Raw genomic sequence first — 20,319 nt, 5'->3', positions numbered from 1 at the left:
TACATTAATCAACATTTTTTTCAGGCAAGTAGTTCAATAAAGTAAAATCACTTTTTTATTATTCTATAATAATTCACTGACCATTAGAAGTAGAATTATTAGAAAAATGTTCCTAAAGTTCCGAATGTTCAAATGAATAATGAAATTTACTTATTTCTCTACCAAATTCAAAGTTTACTATGTATATAATAATTTTATGTCAGTTGTATTGAAAGAAGATTCATAAGATTCTAATTTCTAAATGTTTAATTTGTATTCTATTTTTAATTTCAGTGGATAATTTCTCAAAAGTTTATATTAAAAAAATACTTCTTTTGAACATTCAGAATTTTTGGAATATTTAGAAAATTATTTTTGAAATTGTAAAGAAAAAATTTAAGAAAAAATGTCGAAAACATTTTGGAAAGACATTAGATTAAAAAACAGTTCTTAAAATTGAAAAAACGTAAGTTTCTAGTTATTTAAGGGAAGAAATATTTTTAACTATATTAAGAAAATACTTAAAATCATAAAATTATTTTTATGTTAATTTTTTTTCTAAAGATTTCAAAATATTTTGACTCTTTTTGAATTTTTATTTTTCCTATAAAGTAAAAATTGATAAATTTTGAAGTCCAGGCGTAATTTTGTAGAAAACATATTTTTCTAACTAATTTTAAATTATGATTTTTTATATAAAAAATAAAAAAATTCTGGTCAAAATAAATAAATTTTCAAATAAAAAAGTGAATAAAAAATTGTATTTTTTTAGCTTAGAAACAATTTTTTTGAAATGCTTCAAAAATATAGTTAAAATTTTTCTACAAAATTACGCATGGATTTTAAAATTGATGAATTTTTACTTTTTGGGAAAAATAAAAATTCAAAAGGTGTGAAAATATTTTCTAACCATAAGGAAATAAAAATATTTGAAATATTTTCTTTGTATAGTTAATAAAATCGGTTTACCCTCCCCCCTTAAATTCTTGAAAATCTAAATTTCCAAATAATAATTTAATAACTTTTTAAAAAATTTTTCTAAAGAAATAAATTTTTTTACTAAAGAATTTTATAATTATTGAAAAAATATCAGTTGATAATTACATAATTTCTTTGAACCTAAAAACAAATATTTTTTGCAATTCTATCTTTCTACTGTCATTACGATCAAGTATAAAATGGAATATTATTTATTACTTGAATTCAACAAAATTTGCAAAAGTAATCAAACTCGCAATTATCCTTCTTAAATATTTTTCTCACCATATTAAATATATCACATACCTTTGCATTTTTTGCTTAATTCAAGTTGGTCCTAAGTACAATATTTTTTTTTTTGATACTCCATATTCTCTACAATATTGCACATCTCAGTTTTAAACAATAGTGTTCAGTTATATGAGATTTCTTATATTTAACAAATTCTAGTATCTTATGGTCTTTCGAGACCTATGGATACCGGCACTGTTTTTTGCGATAACTAGTAGATTTGGTACTCAGAAAAATTGTTGTTTTCCCCCTTAACAATTGTAATAAAACCAGCCGTGCACTGGGCGCTTCTTATAGTTTTAAGTTTAACTATTATTATATACAAATAAGTGCCAAATATTTGGTATTATATTTATAATTCAGGTAAAAGTGTTCTTTTTTTACTTGAAACACAAAATTACCCGAATTGGGCCTGCTTGTTTCACTTTGTGACTAAAATGCGAGCATTTTATGCTTTGAAAAATTCCCTTGGTAATTTACGGTTATTGTTAACAATTATCGAAATCGTTTTTTTTTACATTGAATAAACGATTCTGTAAATCCGATAAAGTCGGTTGGGCCATCAAAACTGATCTTTAATTTTCCAATATAAATATCTAGAAAAAAATCGACATTTGCAAATTTCCATTGTACATCAATATGGCAGTTGTATGACATCTTTTCTTTCTAATTTGAAAATTCAACCCTGATTTCTTTTCATGCCGATTGGTTTATTTTTCAAACCTTTTGAATTTTTTGTATATTTTCCTATTTCATTTGTAAACGCCGTTGGAAATTTTAATCAGGTTTTTTTAAAATTGTCCTTTATATCTGTACGAGAACACACTGCATCTTTATAAAAATTTACTTCTGTTCATTCTTTTTATACTAACTTTCGTCCCTAAAGTTCTCAACGTTCAAATGAACGAAATTTATTTATTTCCACATTAGTTTCGTTTTCTGGATCGAAACAAATTAATTTGAATTTTTGTTCTAATTCAACGCGATATTATGTTTTACTTCGGATGAAGAAACAAAATTTTAATTTAATTTTTTTCCAGTACTTTTACTAAAAATCCCTGACTTTTCCCTGATTTCCCTGACCTATGACAACCCTGAATTCGGAATCAAAACGCATCAATAATTTCTGAAAAATATTCCCTTCATTTAAACGTTCAGAACTTCTGGCTCACATTTTTCAAACGATCATCTTTTCAGAAGAAACTTTATCACATTTCTGATGTTACTGAAATTCGTATCAAATTGTACATTCATCCAGTATTGTTTCTGTTATATTTCATTTTAATGAAATTAATGAAATATGAATTTTTGAAATTTACAAATTTTTGTCTGAATTTAATCGTAGTTAATGCGTTTATCCAACACACCAGGATAAACCTAGTGTGTCAGTCGCCTGTTTCATATGGGATCTTGACTATTTACAGATTGCGAACTACGAGACGTTTTCCGGCTGATTGGCTCCAAATATGCCGCGGGTGCCCAACCTTCGATTCCGGATCCGATTAATTTAACGAACCACCAGCCTGCACAGCCAACCTTTAACAATTCCAAGTGATCACCTTCGCGCATCGTTACTTCCGATTGACCAACTGCACAGTAATCAGCCAGAGCCACGTATCTTCCGCCCTGAAAAATTACGTAAGTTTTTACTTTTTATTTTTAATATTCTTCTTTCTTTTTTTCACCTTTTTTGCGCACTATACTTTATTAGACTTATGGTCAGGTGTGTCTAAGTTTAGCTTACGACCTTATGAGTCGTGACACGTGAGACAAAAAGCAGAAAACGAAACATTAAAAAGTGAAAAAGAAATTAAAAACAGAAAAAAAGAAATAAATAAAAGAACAAAAAGAAAAAATATGATATGAATAAATTTTGAAAAATGACTAAGTAACTGATTTGTTACTTCGTAGAATCTTATTAAATTCATTAAATAAAATGATCAAATTTAGAGGCAGAAATTAATAAACGAAATGCTGTAAAAAAAATTCTACCCACGTAGAATTTATACATTGATCTAATTTTCAAAGTAAGAACTTACTGCTTACTTTTCCGTCGATTATCTTGTTACTTTTCCCAAAAGAAAGAATTGTGTGTATGAAAAAAATTTGATTTTCAAAATTAGGAGCGAAAAAATGATACTCACAGGTGCGGGTCCGGGATTTTCACTGAATGTATCTTCGTCGTCGGTATTACTATTTTCCGAACTCCAACCCACGTCCTCTTCGGTCGACTGGGAAACATCCGAAATGTGAGAAATAACACTGTTCCCATCCACAGATAATGTTCGTAGAGAACCGGAAAGATTGCTTTGAGCATCCCACGAAATTGTTTGTCGAAGTGGTCTAAAAAATTAAAGTCAAACATAGAATCATTTTCGAACGTTCAAAAGAACGTTCGAGATATTACACAAATATCTTTTCCCTGATTCCCCTGACCTGTGGCAACCCTGATGAATTAAGAAAGAAAAGAATGAAAAATTTAGTTATTTTAGACATACTTGTGGTTCGTTTTCCCAAGAGCTGAACACTGCTTCCCCTTGAGTTCCGCTAATTGGGACATTAAAACTCCCTTAATTTGTCGTACCCAAGATTGTTTTGCGTCAACACTCGGTGCTTGAATAGTGTGAACCTCAGCACGTCCTTGTAACCAAATTTCAAATCTTCTTGCGTCCCCCTTCACCGATTCTGTCAAGCCAATCTGGGACATCTAAACCAAAAATATAAATAAAATCTCTTGAAGTTATACCTTTCGGTAAAATGGAAAATTAACTAGAAACAATGTAGATTGGGAAAATTGATAATTTTCTCCTGCTAATTAAAAAAGATGAACTATATGAACCTTTAAATATCTTTTAAAGTGATAGGTCGCTTTGTCGTGTGCCTGAGGTTTGCTGTGTTTACAAAATATAATTGCTTTTTCGTATAAAAAGATGTGCCGTTGCGATGGTTTTAATCTGAGTAATCGTTCTCTTTTACTACTAGACCAAACACTAAACGAGCCCTGTAATAATAATTCCCCTTGCACACTTAAATCTCCCTGTAAAAGAAAAAAAAATTAATATTATTTGAATTTATCACTAACGTATTTTTAACAAGGGGGAAATAAAATTCTACAAACCCCGAATCCAGTGATTGCAGTTTGATGCATACTGTCATTAACGCACTTCAATACAATGAGCATACAATCCAAAGCCTCTTGCAATTCAGTGCAACATGATTGTTCATCGCTATATTTTAAGAGATCCTTTAACAAAAGTTGATACTTTGTTATTCGTTGCACTGGCTTTAGTAGATAAGCAGCCAATGGAAGTTTATGACCTAATTTCTGTTGACATGTCACGAGAAATTGTGGTTCATTTTGTATTTGTTCACGTAACCTCTCTGATCGTGGAATATTTTGACAATAGTAACTATAGAGCCGGAAGAAAACCTCTCGCTGTAAACAGTATTTATTATCAGTAATCCTGATAATAAATCAGAATTACTGATTTTTTTAAAACAATTAAAAATAATGAATGTTTTTTTTAAATCATTACCCTTTGTACAAAGCATAATGCCACAAGTTCCGTATTTGAAATGCAATTCTCTAAATCCCGTAGAAATGTTTCGCCGTGAAAAATGCAAATTTCTTCTAAATTTCCAAAGAGGACGTCGACCTTGCCTATTAATGCGGCTGGCACTAAATGTGTCATTGCTTCGTTCGTCAATTCCATTTTGTAGCCTTTAATAATAGAGCCAAGTTCGGCTACGTAAATTCTTTCGGTTTCTAAAAGTTCTGCCAGAACGTGTCCTCGTTTTTGTTTCAAGACTTCGATATCACGGGGTTCACTTTCTGGTGATGATGATTCGCCCTCGATTGGACACATTTCCATCTGGAAAATTTATTTAATATTAAATTATATTTAATTATATTTCTTCAAAACTATTTTTGCATTGTTTTGTACTCACTTTTGGCATTGTGTTTGCTTTTTTGAGAATTCTACCAGGTTTGATGATTTGTGGTGCTGGTTGCAGGGGTTTTGCTGGTTCTGGTGTCACTGTTTGCACTGGTCTCGCTGGTTTCATTAGCTGCTGTTTCAATGCCATTATCCTCTTGTCGCACATCATTGACACATCTTCTATTCGTTGCAAAACCTGGAAAATAGATTTTGATTGTATTTTCATTTTCATTTTTTAATTCAGTTGAAATTGAAAAAGAAGAAAGAGAGAAATTCTTGGGACAAATAATTTTTTTAGTAGATTACTACTGTTTTTACGATTGACTTCTATTTGGATACTTTTATTAAATTTGTGACACTGAAACCTACTTTATTCTTTTTTTTTTGTTTGAAAATTTGCACAAATTTAAATCTGCTAATATTTGAAATAAAAGAATTATTCTCAAAAATTCTAATAAAATTTTCAGGGCTCGAACCAGTGAAAATATTAACAAATACGGACTTTACGGACCAAAAATGAAAAATTACGGACCTTTTGCAGACCAATTTCTGATAAAAATTTAACCAGTCCGAGTTTTACTCAAAATTTTACTTAAAACTATAAATTAAATTTTTTCATAACTATAAAACATGAAGAAATCGGTTTCATGAAGAGATCGGTTTCTTCATGTTTTATAATAATTAAAAATAGCAATTTGATAAAATTATTATTTTATATTATAAGAATATTGTACTTTTTCAAAATTATTTTCTTCATTTCAATTCATTTGTAATTTTTAAAGATTTTTAACTAAAATTCTTTTTTAAAGCAATTAATTTTCGATAAAGTTCTCTGATAATTTTCAAATCCATTTGTTTACAATATTCAATTTTACGAATTTCAATTATTCATAAATTTTTCAATTAAATATACCTTAGAAAATAAAAACTTCAAGTAATATAAAAAAAATTCAATTAAACTTTTTCAAAAAAATTAATTTCAAAATTAATTTTTTTTTTTAAATCCACGCTATATTAACTCACACTTTTAATATTCAATTAGTATCTAAAATTTTAACAGAAATTTATTTTTAAATCAATTTTTATTCCAGAATTCTACTGGAATTCAATTATTTTAATACAAAAATAAATAATTTATTGAACAATTGAATGTTTCTTAAAATTCATTTTCCATAAGGAATTTTATCAACAAATTTTAAAATAATTGAATTCTTTCGACGAATTTTAATAAAACATTTTCAAGAATAATTATATTTTTTGTGGATTTCGGTTAAAATTGTACTAAAAATAATTGAAATTATGCAACGAGTTTTATTATTTATAAAAATAATTAAATTATTGCGAAGAAATTTATAAAAAAAATTTTAAATAATTGAATTACTGTGGAATTTTTATTATTTCATGAAAATAATTAAATGTTTGCGTAGAATTTTATTAAAATTTTTTTTAAATAATTGAATTGTTTTCGAAAATTTTTTTAAAAATAGTTAATATTGGAAATCATTGAATTGAGGATATTTTTTGAAATTGAAATTTTGGCACGAATTTTATTAAAATTTTTAAAAATAATTGAATTTCGGAAAAGAATTTAATTATTTCTAAAGATAATTGAAATTTTGACGAGAATTTTTTTTTAATTTTTGAACATAATTAAGTTTCTGCGAAGAATTTTATTAATTGATTTTCTGCAATTATTTTAAAAACTTAAGAGAAATTTTTTGAAAACATTTAATTAATTTAATTAGTTTCAAAATTTAAATAAAAACTAAATTTTCAGTTCAAATTTTAAGAAAATTAGTTTATTTTTAATAGATTTCAAGAATTTAGTCAAACAAATTTAATTATTTTCAAAAAATCTGATAAAACTCTTCTAAAAAATTCAATTTTTTAACAATATATTAGTCAACTCTAATAATAAAATTATTATTTATAAATTTTTACCAAAATCTATTATTTAAAAAAAATTTAAAGAAATTCTTCAAAATCAATCAAATATTTTCAAATGTTTTAAATAAATGTTTGTGAATTTAATTTTTTTTATATGTTGATAAAATCCTTATCTAATTTTAAAAAATAATCAATTATTCTATTAATTATTTATTTTTGTATTTAAATAAGTACCTAAATTCTTGTGGAACTTTCTAATAAAAATTGATTTGAAATTGAAAATGCATTTCAGTTACAATTTTAGATTAAAATTGAATCTTAAAAATGCGTCATAATATGAATTTTTAGAAATAGATAATTTTCAAAAAGCTTTTAAATTAAAATTATTTAAAATCTTAATTTCTAGGGGGAGAATAAATAAGTATTTATATTTTTGAACAAAAATTTTTCCAGTAAAAATAATTTAATTTAGAAATTATTAAAAAATTAATTTTTTGAAAAATTTTTTTTTAATTTTTTTAAATATAAGGAAATTTTCTAAAAAAATTAAAAATGTTTATTTAAATTTCGAATTAATTGGAAATTTTTTCAAATTTAATTGAAATAAATTTTTATGTTTGAAAAAAATTTATTTTGTTACTGTCAAAAATTATTTTTAAAAACAATCGAATTTTTGTAGAATTCTAACTTAAAATTTGGTAAATAATTGAATTTGGTAAAAATTTGGAATTGAAGTTATTATCAGAATAAGAAAAAGAGGGAATATTTTTTATCGAAATCAGGAAAATGTCAGAGAAATACAGAATCAATTTTTTTTTTTTTTAATCGACTAGAACGAGTTTTTTAGTCGTCAAATTTAATTTTTCAATAGCTCCTTTTTTTACCACTTTTTCAGTCTCAAAGCTACGTTTTTAAAATTAATTATTGAGTGCGAAGCCTGAGACTAGGATTTATTCATTCCGATGAATTACCTGAGTGACAAGAGCTTTAGTTTCTGGCATAATAGAATCCTGAAAAATGCATCGCGGATGGTGAAATTCTTCCGCTGCTTCTATTAATTGTTGAAGTTCCTGAAGAGCTTGATCCGCTGGTGTCAAACTATTTTGGGCTGCTAGCAATTCTATTCCTTTCGTACACCAAGTATTCGCCTAAAAATTCATAAGTTGAATAGGTTTTTAAAAAATTGTTTTTCAAAAATTCTTAAACGTTTCAAATGAACGAAATATTTTTGAAGTTTTTTTTTGTGGGTTAGTGGAAACTCTGGTAATTTGTTTAAATTTTCATCGTACCTTATCGATCCTTTCCATAAGCTCTCGACATTTTGTCAAAGTAACGAGTCGCCTTTCTAATCTTTGACTCAAAATAGTGCACACCCTTTGAAGTTCCGCGCATTTTGGTTCGACAACTTCTGCAGGACACTGATGTCTTCCTGAAAGTAATTGCTGACCAGCGGTGATGACTTCTTCTGCTCGATCTATGTCTCCCTATAAATGCACAATTGTGCATTTCAAAAAAAAATGTTTCTCATTAGATATTGATTTTTGTTGAACAATTTAGAAAAAAGCCACTAAAAAGTAGAAATATTTACTTTACTTCAATCAATGCACAACTTTTTATTTTTTTTTTTGCTTCTTTACTTTGATTATAGTATTATACCAAATTATTGAATTAATCTTATACAGTGAAAGTAGAATTTTGTAAAAATAATCTATTTCTTCGTGCACAGTTTAGAGCGAAAATAAAAATGACGACCATTCACATAAATATCATGCCGAGATTAAATACGAATTAAATCCCTATTTGAAATAATTTACAAATAATTTACAGTTTGATTTATATTCTATTTTTTATTCCTTATTTTTCTCTTTGACGAAACGTGACATTTTGGAAGTTCTTTTAATTTTAGTTCAATTTCAATAAAGATCAGTAAAAATTTTGCACAATGACTGGAAAAACAGTAAATGATTGGAGGAATTATTTAATTGCTTGGACCGAATGATTTCATGATATTCAAATGATAGAAGAGTAAATTTCGAACAGTGATATGCGAATAGAGATTTAAATCGATAGAAAACGAAAAAATCTAATTTTAGAATCATGAGGCAACACAGTTTTTGAGATATTTGATAAATTGATTATTTAAACAATGGTGTTCAGCGATTCATGGTTTTCTATTGTTTTCGAAAATACTTATAACTCAACTGTTAAATATAACTGTAAAAAAGAATATTAAGAACTTTTGTCGAATTTTGAGAGAATTTTGAAAAATGTTTATTCAAAAAAAGGTATTTTATTTTAAATTTGTTTTAGAGGATCATTGAATTATTAGTTACTGTTAGCAATCAATTTTTAAATTTAGAATTAATTTCAGTGAATTAGAAGAAGTTTTAAGAAATTAGTGTTTCAATAAATGTCTAATGGAAAATAAGTAATAATAGAGTAATAAATAATATATTCTAACTAAATAGATAACTAATAATTAAATATAGTGATCTTGCTTGATAATTAAAATAAAATTTGCAACTAAATCTAACTTGCAGACTAATCGAATTGATATTGCATCTGGGTCAATATGATTTCTTGTACCTTACCGCTGAACACCATAACTATAATTAAATATATTAATTTCCTTGAGTGGATTGCTTACCAAGACCCAAATCCACATGGTATGCAACAAATAGGACTATCGACAAAATGAGGAAAGCGGTGCAAAGTAACGTCTGTGCTTTTTGTGCATTGTGTGCTTATAATTCAATTTCTCAAACCAAACAGTTATTTTTAACTGATTTGAAACATTTCTAATTTAAATTCAGGGAAAATTTAAATCGTTAAACTATTTAGAAACATTTTAACTGTTTAAAAATATATTTGAACTACTAGAAAATATTTCAACTATTTGAAAATATTGAAACTAAATTTTAATTTAAAGAATTTCTTATTTATACATTTTTAGTTTTCTTTCAAATTTTTAGAGTTGTGCAGGAACCATCACAGAAGTCTAATTTAATTTATGTTTTGCTATTTTAATTCGAGACAAAATTAGAAATGTGACAAAAGTCTACTCCAGATTAATTTCTGTTCCTGGATCAAAACAGAAATTAATTTCAATTTTTCTTCTGATTGAAAACAAAATGCACTTTTGTTTCAGAAACGAAACGAAGCTGACTTTTTATTCTGATCTTGATATCTAAGCAGAATTCACTTTTGATTTAAATATCATAATCAAAATTGACTTTTGATTAGTATTCCGGAAACCTATAATCCAAAACAAAATGTTTTTGAATTTGGTTCTGATTTCGTGACGGTCCCTGAAATTTTCAAGAAAATAACGATAAATTTGGTTTGAGGAAGATAATTTGCAATCCATTATGTGCATATTTACAGATAGACTAGTGCTTTTGCTGCTTATTCCTTGCATTTTCCTTGAAAGCTGAGCATTTAAGAATGCTCTTCTCGAATGATTAATAATTTATGAAATTTTTAATTTTTCTTTTCAAACTCGACTATACACGATGGTCTTTTAGGAATAATTTGCTTTTATATTATTATGATGTGAAGTGTTTGAAATTGTGTAATGATCATTTCTTTTAGTAATAATGTCGTTCATCTTACCCTGCATATTCTTTGAAAAGTAGAAGTATCCCGCAGCAGTTGATCAACTCTTGCCTGAGTTTCCCCGACCTCCGTCATATCTTCAATGGTTTTTAAATGCTGATCCAAATTTGCCTGCAGTTCCCTGAAATCCTGCTCGAATTGCCGAAGAGCCAAGCAATGCCTTAATCGCGAACTGTGATGAGACCAAAATAAGTCGAAAGTCCTCTCGGTTTCCTCCAACTGGACCAATAGCCTATTTAACCAGTAACAAATTTATTAAAAATTACAAACTATAAATTTTTAGTATTCAATTATAAAATTTGATTATATCCAATTATAAAATGTTTATGGTTATACACGGAAAAAATTAATTTAGCAGATTTTACAAAACTGTTACCAGGATTGACACGCAATTTCAATTTTGTATGAATTAATTAAGTAATAAAAATTTCATAGGAATTCTATTATTTACAAATTCTTTATAAACTTCTTCGCAATAATTCAATTATTTCCATAAATAATCAAATTTTTTAAAGAGATTCAATTATTTTCATAAATAGTAAAAAACTTTATAGATTTTCAATTATTTTCATAAATAATAAAACTCAACTAATTTCAATTATTTTCAAAACAATTTTATTAAAATTTCTCGAAATATGTAATTATTCTTAAAATTTTTTATTAAAATTCATCTTTATATAAATTTATATAAATAATAAAATTCTTCGCAGAAATTTAATTATTTTCTAAACTTTTCATAATTTTCGCAAAAATTCAATAATTTTCAAAAATATCAAATTTTTTTATCAGGAATTCAATTATTTTCAAAAATTAACATAAAATTTTTCGCAAAAATTGTTTTATTTTCAAAACTTTCAATAAAGTTCTTGACAAGAATTCAATTACTTTTATAAATAACAAAATTCTTCGTCAGAATTTAATTATTTTCATAAAGAACAAAATTCTTCTAAGAAAATCAATTAGTTTTAAAAATCGTAATACAATTCTTGTCAAGAATTCATTTATCATTATAAATATCAAAATTCTTCGAAAAAATTCAATTATTTTCTAAAGTTTCAAATAAATTTCTTGGAAAGAATTCAATTATCTTTTCATAAATAACAGAATTCTTCCCAAAAATTCAATTCTTTTAATAAATAACAACATTTTTAGCAGGAATTCAATTCTTTTTTTAAATTTGCATAAAATTCATGGCAAAAATTCTATTATTTTCAAAACTTTTTATAAAGTTCTTAACAAGAATTAAATTATTTTTATAAATAACAAAATTCTTCGTAAGAATTCAATTATTTTCATAAAGAACAAAATTCGTAGTAGAAATTAAATGATTTAAAATTTTTTTTTACAAAATTCTTCGAAGAAATTCAATTATTTGGAAAGAATTCAATTATCTTTTCATAAATAACAGAATTCTTAACAAAAATTCAATTCTTTTAAAAAATAACAACATTTTTAGCAAGAAATCAATTATTTTTTAATATTTTCATAAAATTCTTCACAGAAATTCAATTATTTTTATAAATAACAAAATTCTTCGTAAGAATTCAATTATTTTCAAAAATTAAAGAACAAAATTCTTAGTAGGAATTAAATTATTTAAAAAATTTTTTTACAAAATTCTTCGAAAAAATTCAATTATTTTCTAAAGTTTCAAATAAATTTCTTGGAAAGAATTCAATTATCATTTCATAAATAACAGAATTCTTCCCAAAAATTCAATTTCTTTAAAAATAGCAAACATTTTTAGCAGGAATTCTATTATTTTTTAAAATTTTCATAAAATTCTTCACAGAAATTCAATTATTTTCATAAAGAACAAAATTCTTAGTTGGAATTAAATGATTTCGAATTTTTTTTATAAAATTCTTCGAAGAAATTCAATTATTTGGAAAGAATTCAATTATTTTTTCATAAATAACAGAATTCTTTAAAAGAATTCAATTCTTTTAAAAAATAACAACATTTTAGCAGGAATTCAATTATTTTTTTAAATTTTCATAAAATTCTTTACAGAAATTCAATTCTTTTCAAAAATTTTATTAAACTTCTTTGAATTCTCGTAGAATTTTCTAATAAAAATTTATTTAATAAAAATGAATTTCAGTTAAAATTTGAGATAATAATTGAATAATATTAAAAGCATTATAGCGTGAATTCTTATCAATAAATTGAATTTTGAAAAGTGTGCAAATTAAAATTTCAGGAAATTTAGAATTTTTCATACTTTTGACCAACAATTCTGTAGAATTAATTTTTTTTGAAAAAGTTTAATTGAATTTTTTATTTTCTACAACAATATATTTAATTGAAGAATTTCCGAATAATCGAAATTTTACGTAAAATTGTATTGTAAAGAAATGGATTTGTAAATTCTCAAAAAGAACTTTTTCAAATATTTTTTAAATTTGGAGAAGAATTTTGGTTAAAAATTTAAAATTTTAAATTTTAAATTTAATTAAAATTAAAATTTTTATAATAATAGAAAATAATGATTTTATTGGTGGGTCATTTTTAATTATTATAAAACATGAAGATATCGATTGCTCCGAGTCAAAGACTCGGAGTGATCGATTTCTTCATGTTTTATAACAAATTTTTTATAAGTTGTTTAATTTCAAAAAGGTTTGAATTTAAAATTTTTTAAAATCTTAATTCTTATGGAAAAATTATAATGACTAATTTAATAATTAATTTTGTAAAACATAAATGGAAAAATCATAATGACTAATTATTTAATTAGTTATTAATAATTATATTAATAATTATAAATAATTAAATTTATAATTATATTAATAATTATAAATAATTAAATTAATAATTATTAATGTTACTCCGTAACAGTTTTGTAAAAACTGCTAAATTTATTTTTCCCGCGTAACAAAAAACGGAATGGAAGTTTTGTATTATTTTCGTATTTTTACTTTTGTTTTGTTTTTGTATTTTTTTTTGTATTTTTGTTTTTTTGTTTTAATATTTTCGTACCTCTCAATCGCAGCTACGTTTCCTAATCGATCAACAGTCCCTTTTCCAGTTAGTTGACGAATACTGTCCAGTAAAGCTTCACCATGTCGAGCGGCCGCTACAATTTCTTCCTTTAATTCATTATATTCTATTTGCTGTTGATTTAATAGAGTCGTGGTTGCAATTGTATTGTTGGGAAATTCAACTTCCGCCAAACGCCGAGTGAAAGAATCAAGTGCAAGTGAGACATCTTGGGTCATTGAGGAAAATTTCTCTAAATTCTAAAAAAGAAAAGAAAAGAAAATAGTAAAAGTAAAATAGAACATAGTCGTATATTTTATCATCACTGAAATACTTACAATTCGATTTTGAATCCATGTGTGATGACAATAGGGCAGGTCGCCTCCAAGTTCCTCAGTTAATTGATCCTTATCAACAAAGTCGTAAAGTTCAACAATATTCGCGAGAACAATAACTCGAAATTTAAAATCCTCTCGGAATAATTTATTCGACACTTCTGAAATTGCTTTCTGGAGGAAACCCGCCGGTCGCAAAACATAAGCGACATGCACTAATCCAGGAAAGAAAGCCTAAAAAATTTTAATCATTATTATCAGTCAGTATAATGAACGTAAAAGTTTATAACGAGTGTCAATAAAATAAAACAGTATCAGTAGAGAAGAAGCAATAAAAACCAGTTGTCGACTTACGGAAATTTTCAAAAGGACCGTTTTTACGGAATTCCATTTGTCATTTCTACGATCAATTATTAGATGAAATCCTAAGTCCGCCTCTTGTAGACTAAAAATGAATAGATGCGAAAATAAGTTCTCGTGAAAATATGTGAAATTAGATATTAAAATAGTTTTATGGTCGATGGAATTTTGCTTACGTTGGTACTGATGTGAGATACAGCATGAGACGTTGATAGTCCAAGTCTGTGAGATTGTGAAAATTGCCATGATCGGGAAACGTGACTAATGGACATCCCTCCCTCGTTTTGCCACCTGAAAAATCATTAGCATAATTGTTATTTATAATTAACATGTAAAAGTTAATAATAAACATTAATTGTTAATAATAATCATTACAGTCACTAGGCAAACGTTATTTACAGTTTCTAAATAATTATATTTTAATTATTTATTTTATTATTAATTTATATAAAGTTTTTCATTTTTATTGCAATCACAGGTTTGCAACGCAACCTGGAAACCTGGAAAAGTCAGGGAATTTTATTTTATTTTAATAACGGGACATGCCCTTTCGTACAAAAGTACTCATAAATCTGATATAACAATGAATTTTTAACTTAAATCTAGGTTGAAACTTTTTAATTTTGATCGAAATCCTGGAAAATTGTTGTTTTCTAAAGTTATTGTATTAAAATTTCATTTCACTTAAATATTTCAAAATTACTTCAATTTTAAAAGAATTGCGTTTACAATTTTTATAAGTAGATGAACTTCAAAAGATTTTGATTTGAAATTTTGTAAAATTTGAATTTTAAATGAATTTAATTAGAAATATTAAAAAACTTAGCTTTAAAAAAAAATTTTAAACTAAAATTCTTCTGAAATTAGTTAAATTTGTTAATATTTATTTAATTGATTATTAAAAATAATGGATTTATAGAAGGATTTTAGTTAAAAACACTAAAAACAAATTGAATTTTGAAGCAATTACATAAATAATTGCAGAAATTCAATTATTTTCAAAAGTAGTGAAATTCTTCTCAGAAATTCAATTATTTTCAAAAATTTTAATAAAATTCTATGCAAATATTTTATTATTTTCATAAATAATAAAAATTTCACAGGAATTCAATTATTTACAAACTATTTTTATAAATTATTATTCAATTACTTTCATAAATAATAACATTTTTTACAGGGATTCAATTATTTTCATATAAATGATAAAACTCAATGCTAAATTTGAATTAGTTTTAAATAAATTTTTAATAACAATTCACGAATGAAGACAATTATTTTCTAAAATTTTAATAAATCCTTCGAAAAAAATAAAATAATTTTTTCAAATGGTCAAATTTTTCGCAAAAGTTCAATTATTTTCAAAAAAATTTCAAAAAAGAATTCAATTATTTTTAAAACAGTTTTAATAACATTTCATGAAAGAATACAATTTTAAAAAAATTTTTTAATAATATTTTTCAAAAAAATTCAATTATTTTCTAAAATTTTAAAAATCCATTGAAACAATTCAATTATATTTATAAATAGTAAAATCCTTTGCAACAATTCAGTCATATTCAAAACAATTTCAAAAAAGAATTTAATTTTTTTCCTAATTCGTTATAAAAAATTTCAAAAGAATTCAATTATTTTCTAAAATTTTAATAAATTTTTTGAAAAAATTCAATTATTTTTGTAAATAGAAAAATTCTTTGCAAAATTTAATTATTTTCAAAAAGATTTCACGAAAGAATTCAACTTTTTTTCTTAATTTGTTATAAAAATTTTCAAAAGAATTCAAATATTTTCAAAAATTTTAATCAAATTCTTTGCAAAATTTTAATTGCTTTCAAAAACTTTCCTCAATTCAATGTTTTTTAATATCTACTATACTTTAATAAAAATTCCTAAATTATTTTCATAGATAATAACATTTTTTACAGAGATTCAATTATTTTCATAAATAATAAAAGTCAATGCTAAATTTGAATTATTTTTAATACAATTTTAACGAAATTCCTCGAAAAATGAAATTATTCTTAAAAATTTTATTAAAATTTGTCAAGAGAATTCAGTTATTCAAAAATTTGTTGAGAAAATTCTTTATGAACATTCAATTTTAAGAAACATTAAATTGTTTAATAAAATATTAATTTCTGTATGTAAATAATTGAATTATCGTAGAATTTTTTAATAAATATTGATTTAAAAATGAATTCCAAATTAAAATCTTTGAAAATTTGAACTTTTCATACTTTTAATTAAGAATTCTGTACCTATAATTAATTTTTCTCAAAAAGTTTAATGGAATTTAAAAGTTTAATTTTTTTAATTGTTTCAAGTTTTTAATTTCTAATATATTTAATTGAATAACGTCAGAATAATCGAAATTTCGTAAAATTAAATTGTAAACAAAAGAATTTTAAAAATTCACAAAGAACTTGATCAAAAATTATTTTTAAAAAATTGACTTAAAGAAGAAGTTTAGTCGAAAATTCTAGAAATGAATAATTTTAATGATAAAAATAATTTTTGAAGAAGTTACAGTAACAAAGTATCAAGTTTTAATTATTATATGTTATTGAAATAAAAAATTTTGAATATCTTAATTTCTATAAAAAAGATAATGATTAAATATTTATTTAAAAATGAAGTTATTGAAGTTTTCGAATAATTTTCGTTTTAAAAACCTGGAAAAATTAAAAAAATACAAATAAGTTTAAGATCTTTATTATATAATAAAAAAAATTTTTTTTGAAAAAAAAAACGAAAATTATTTTTAAAAAAACATTTATTTGAACGTTGAAAAACTTGTGGATATTTCAAATTTACAATTTAAATTCTAAAATACTTTTGTAAAAATTAAAATTCCTTTTCTAAAGTACATATATTATTATCTTTTTCCACTAAATGTAAACACTGTCGTTCAAATATTATTTTTTTTTCGCGAATACTAGAACTGATTATTATATAAAATAGTGAAAACTAAAATAGGATGCGATAATTATTGCATAAATAACTTTGAAATATGTTATTGAGATAAGATTTGAAGGTCGTAGAACCAGTTGTAAATGTTCCTTTCGTTAGTAACTTTTTTTTATTATTATTAATTATATGAAATTTATAGCACTTTTAGTTTTTGTTAATTGGAAATAGAATTTTTTGATCTGGCTGCGAATATTATAAATTCATCAACATTTAAACAATTTTTTATGATGCACCTATATACACACATACGAATATCGTTTTTCATTTCGTGTGAATTGTAATGCGTTATTTAAATTAGTCTTTTTATATCAGGAATATTAACTTACCAGTAATGATAGCATATTGCGGTTGGAGGATATCTGCAACGTCTCTAACAGCTAGATCCCCATTTTCTATCTCACCGGTCATGCTCTCAACATCTTCTGCAAAAAAAAAATGCGGAGAATTTTTAAACAATTTCTTTCTAGTTTGTTCACGAAACAAATAAATTTGAAAAATAAATAAAAAATTGGAAATTAATGATTTGAATTTTACTCTTTCGCTTTTGAATTTTGTATTTTCACAATAATAATTGTATTTTAGAAAAATAATTCGGATTTTCAAGTTTCAAAATTAGGATCATAGTTTTTCAAAGGATATCAAATTGAGACAAAAAACGAATCAAAACGTCTCAATTTGATATCCTTAGAAAAAATGTGATTATAAAAGTAATTCTACTCTAATCCACTGAAAAAAATCTATTTAATTAAAATAACCAATTACTTGTCTATTTATTTATTTATTTATTATGAAAAATATATTTACTTGAAAAAATAAATAACATAAATAATTATAAATAACTTTTACACAAATCAAATAAATTGTATTTGAACCAATAATTTTAATATTTGAAACAAATACACTTTAATTGGATTGAATAAAAATTATTTGATAATCGTCTATTTAAATCAAAGACAATTTTTTTCAAAGGCATTAAAATCAATTTAGTATTATTATTATTCTATTCTTATTATTTCGTAAATATTAAAAATGAACCTGGAATTTATTCCCTTATTTATTCAAATCAATTTTGTCAATCATTTTACTTGAATTCAATTTTGATTGTTTAATGCAAAAATTTAAAAAAAAATACAATGCAATAAAAAAATGCGATAACAAAAATTGTAAACAGTATGCAAGAAAATTTATTTAATACTATTGGTGAAATTCACACGGTTTATGATCAAAAAATTATAGTGAAGAAATTCTTGAAATTAATTTTTTAAAAATATTATTAAATGATTTTTGAGTCTTACAATTATATAGTTACAATTGAAAAATTTCCTAACAATTGAAATTTAGTACAAGCTTTTTTAAAATAATTGAAATTAGGAAAAAACGCATGAAGAGAATTGAATTTTTGAAAAATATAAAAAAAGTAATCAAATTTTTCAAGAATTTTAATTATAAATATAAACGATTTTTTTGAAATTTTAATAAGTTTCAAAAAGTAAATTTAAAAAAATTTTAAATTTCCTTGTTCGAAAATAATTGAATCTCAAAAAATTATGATAAAACAATTCTAAGAAATAGTTTTTTTTTAAATATTGTAATGTAATTTTTCAAAAATTATTCAATTTCTTAAAAGAATTTTTGTATAATTTCAGAAAAACTAATTTTTTGATGAATTTTAATTAAAAATTTTGTACATGATTGCTTTCACCAAAATCTTAAAAATAATTCTCAAAAAATTTACATTTTTTTATTTTTTGTATGTATTTGAATTTTTGGAAATATATCATTGAAAGTATTGAAAATAATAGAATTTTTAAAATTTAGAATAAAAACATTTTAAGAATTGCTTTTTTCGAAAATATTTTAATATAATTTTTAGAAGCTAATTTTTATTAATTTTCATTTTTAAATTTATACTTGAAGATTTTCCATTAAAACTTTTGAGAATTCAATTATTTTCAAAATTTGTAATTGTAAAATTTGTTAAAAGTTGATTTTTCAAAATTGTAATAAAATACTTGAAAAGTTTTTCAAGTATTTTATTACAATATTTTTAAAAATCAACTTTTAACAAATTTTAAATGCAAATTAATTTTTTTAATCCTTCACTGAAAAAAAATGTATTCGATTCAAATAACCAATTCTTGTTTATTATCAAATAAATATTTACTTGAGTCAAATAATTTTTATTTAAATCAAATAAAAATGAAAATTATTTGATTCAAGTAAATATTTATTTGATAACAGGCAAGGTAGGCAAGTAATCGGTTATTTAAATCAAATAATCTTTTCCTTGGAAAGTTTTCCATAAAAATTTTCTTCTGAATTATTTAAAAAAAAAATGGTAAGAAAAAACATTTTATTATTTTCCGTATGATTTTTCATTATTATCCGTTATTAAAATATAATTTTTCAATATTAATCGTTGATTATAAACGGTGTGAACTTCACTGACGTTAATATTCATAAATTCAAACCTTTTTAGAGTAAAAAATATATTTTTCTCAATAAATAAATATAAATATTGTACAAACAACATAAATATTAATTTATTATTTATTGTCACTTATTGAATTTTTATTTTGAATTTTTCTCAAAACACAATATTTCGCTTATAAAAATTTGTTCTCACGTGTCTTTTATTCATCACACACGCACAGATTTTTAATTATTATTTGAAAAATTCGCAATAAAAATTGATTTTACTGGGTTAATGTGAAAGAAGAACACTCACAGGGGAAAATAAATTGTAACTATGCAAATTATAGGTTTGATTTGAGCGCTATTTTCACTTCACAGTTATATACCTGTATGTAACCACTAGACGGGGTTTTGAACACTTGTAATAGACTGCAGTGCTTGATCTGAGTGATCTGAGTGCTTGCACTCAGGTGACCTTGCTGATTCTAATATATCCATCCGAAACAGTTCTCTGTTTTACCCACGATATCGCTGATATAACTGTAAAGTGAGAGGCTCTCAATCTTATTTAT

The 20,319-nt window shown here is 23.9% G+C and overlaps 2 protein-coding genes across 4 annotated transcripts in view; one reads left to right on the top strand and one right to left on the bottom strand.

The window, feature by feature from the left end:
• Window positions 1-805: 805 nt before the first annotated feature.
• Window positions 806-20,319, bottom strand: part of LOC122509900 (guanine nucleotide exchange factor DBS-like) — a 49,135-nt gene continuing 29,621 nt past the window's right edge. For 2 of the 3 annotated variants that reach the window (XM_043624220.1, XM_043624221.1), the window contains exons 2-16: window positions 17,659-17,754; window positions 14,542-14,656; window positions 14,360-14,450; window positions 14,009-14,239; window positions 13,671-13,930; window positions 10,686-10,920; window positions 8,363-8,557; window positions 8,045-8,221; window positions 5,197-5,382; window positions 4,785-5,120; window positions 4,367-4,684; window positions 4,088-4,285; window positions 3,747-3,955; window positions 3,393-3,591; window positions 806-2,874 (exon numbers count right to left, since the gene is read on the bottom strand). In XM_043624220.1, the coding sequence (XP_043480155.1) occupies window positions 2,647-2,874; window positions 3,393-3,591; window positions 3,747-3,955; window positions 4,088-4,285; window positions 4,367-4,684; window positions 4,785-5,120; window positions 5,197-5,382; window positions 8,045-8,221; window positions 8,363-8,557; window positions 10,686-10,920; window positions 13,671-13,930; window positions 14,009-14,239; window positions 14,360-14,450; window positions 14,542-14,656; window positions 17,659-17,754 (3,074 nt within the window). In that variant the 3' untranslated portion in view covers window positions 806-2,646. Of the gene's footprint in view, window positions 2,875-3,392; window positions 3,592-3,746; window positions 3,956-4,087; window positions 4,286-4,366; window positions 4,685-4,784; window positions 5,121-5,196; window positions 5,383-8,044; window positions 8,222-8,362; window positions 8,558-10,685; window positions 10,921-13,670; window positions 13,931-14,008; window positions 14,240-14,359; window positions 14,451-14,541; window positions 14,657-17,658; window positions 17,755-20,133; window positions 20,228-20,319 lie in introns of those variants that run through there. The other variant, XM_043624222.1, reaches the window with a different exon arrangement.
• The window catches only part of LOC122509911, a 195,987-nt gene continuing 178,421 nt past the window's right edge, over window positions 2,754-20,319 (top strand). The window contains exon 1 of the mRNA XM_043624234.1: window positions 2,754-2,886. The gene's annotated coding sequence lies outside the window, so the exon portion shown is untranslated. The remainder of the gene's footprint in view (window positions 2,887-20,319) is intronic.

The sequence above is a fragment of the Leptopilina heterotoma genome, unplaced genomic scaffold (genome assembly GCF_015476425.1).
Source record: "Leptopilina heterotoma isolate Lh14 unplaced genomic scaffold, ASM1547642v1 Lhet_64, whole genome shotgun sequence".
NCBI lineage: Eukaryota > Metazoa > Arthropoda > Insecta > Hymenoptera > Figitidae > Leptopilina > Leptopilina heterotoma.
The sequence above is the reverse complement of the archived record's forward strand: the minus strand, read 5'-3'. Positions and strand labels throughout refer to the sequence as shown.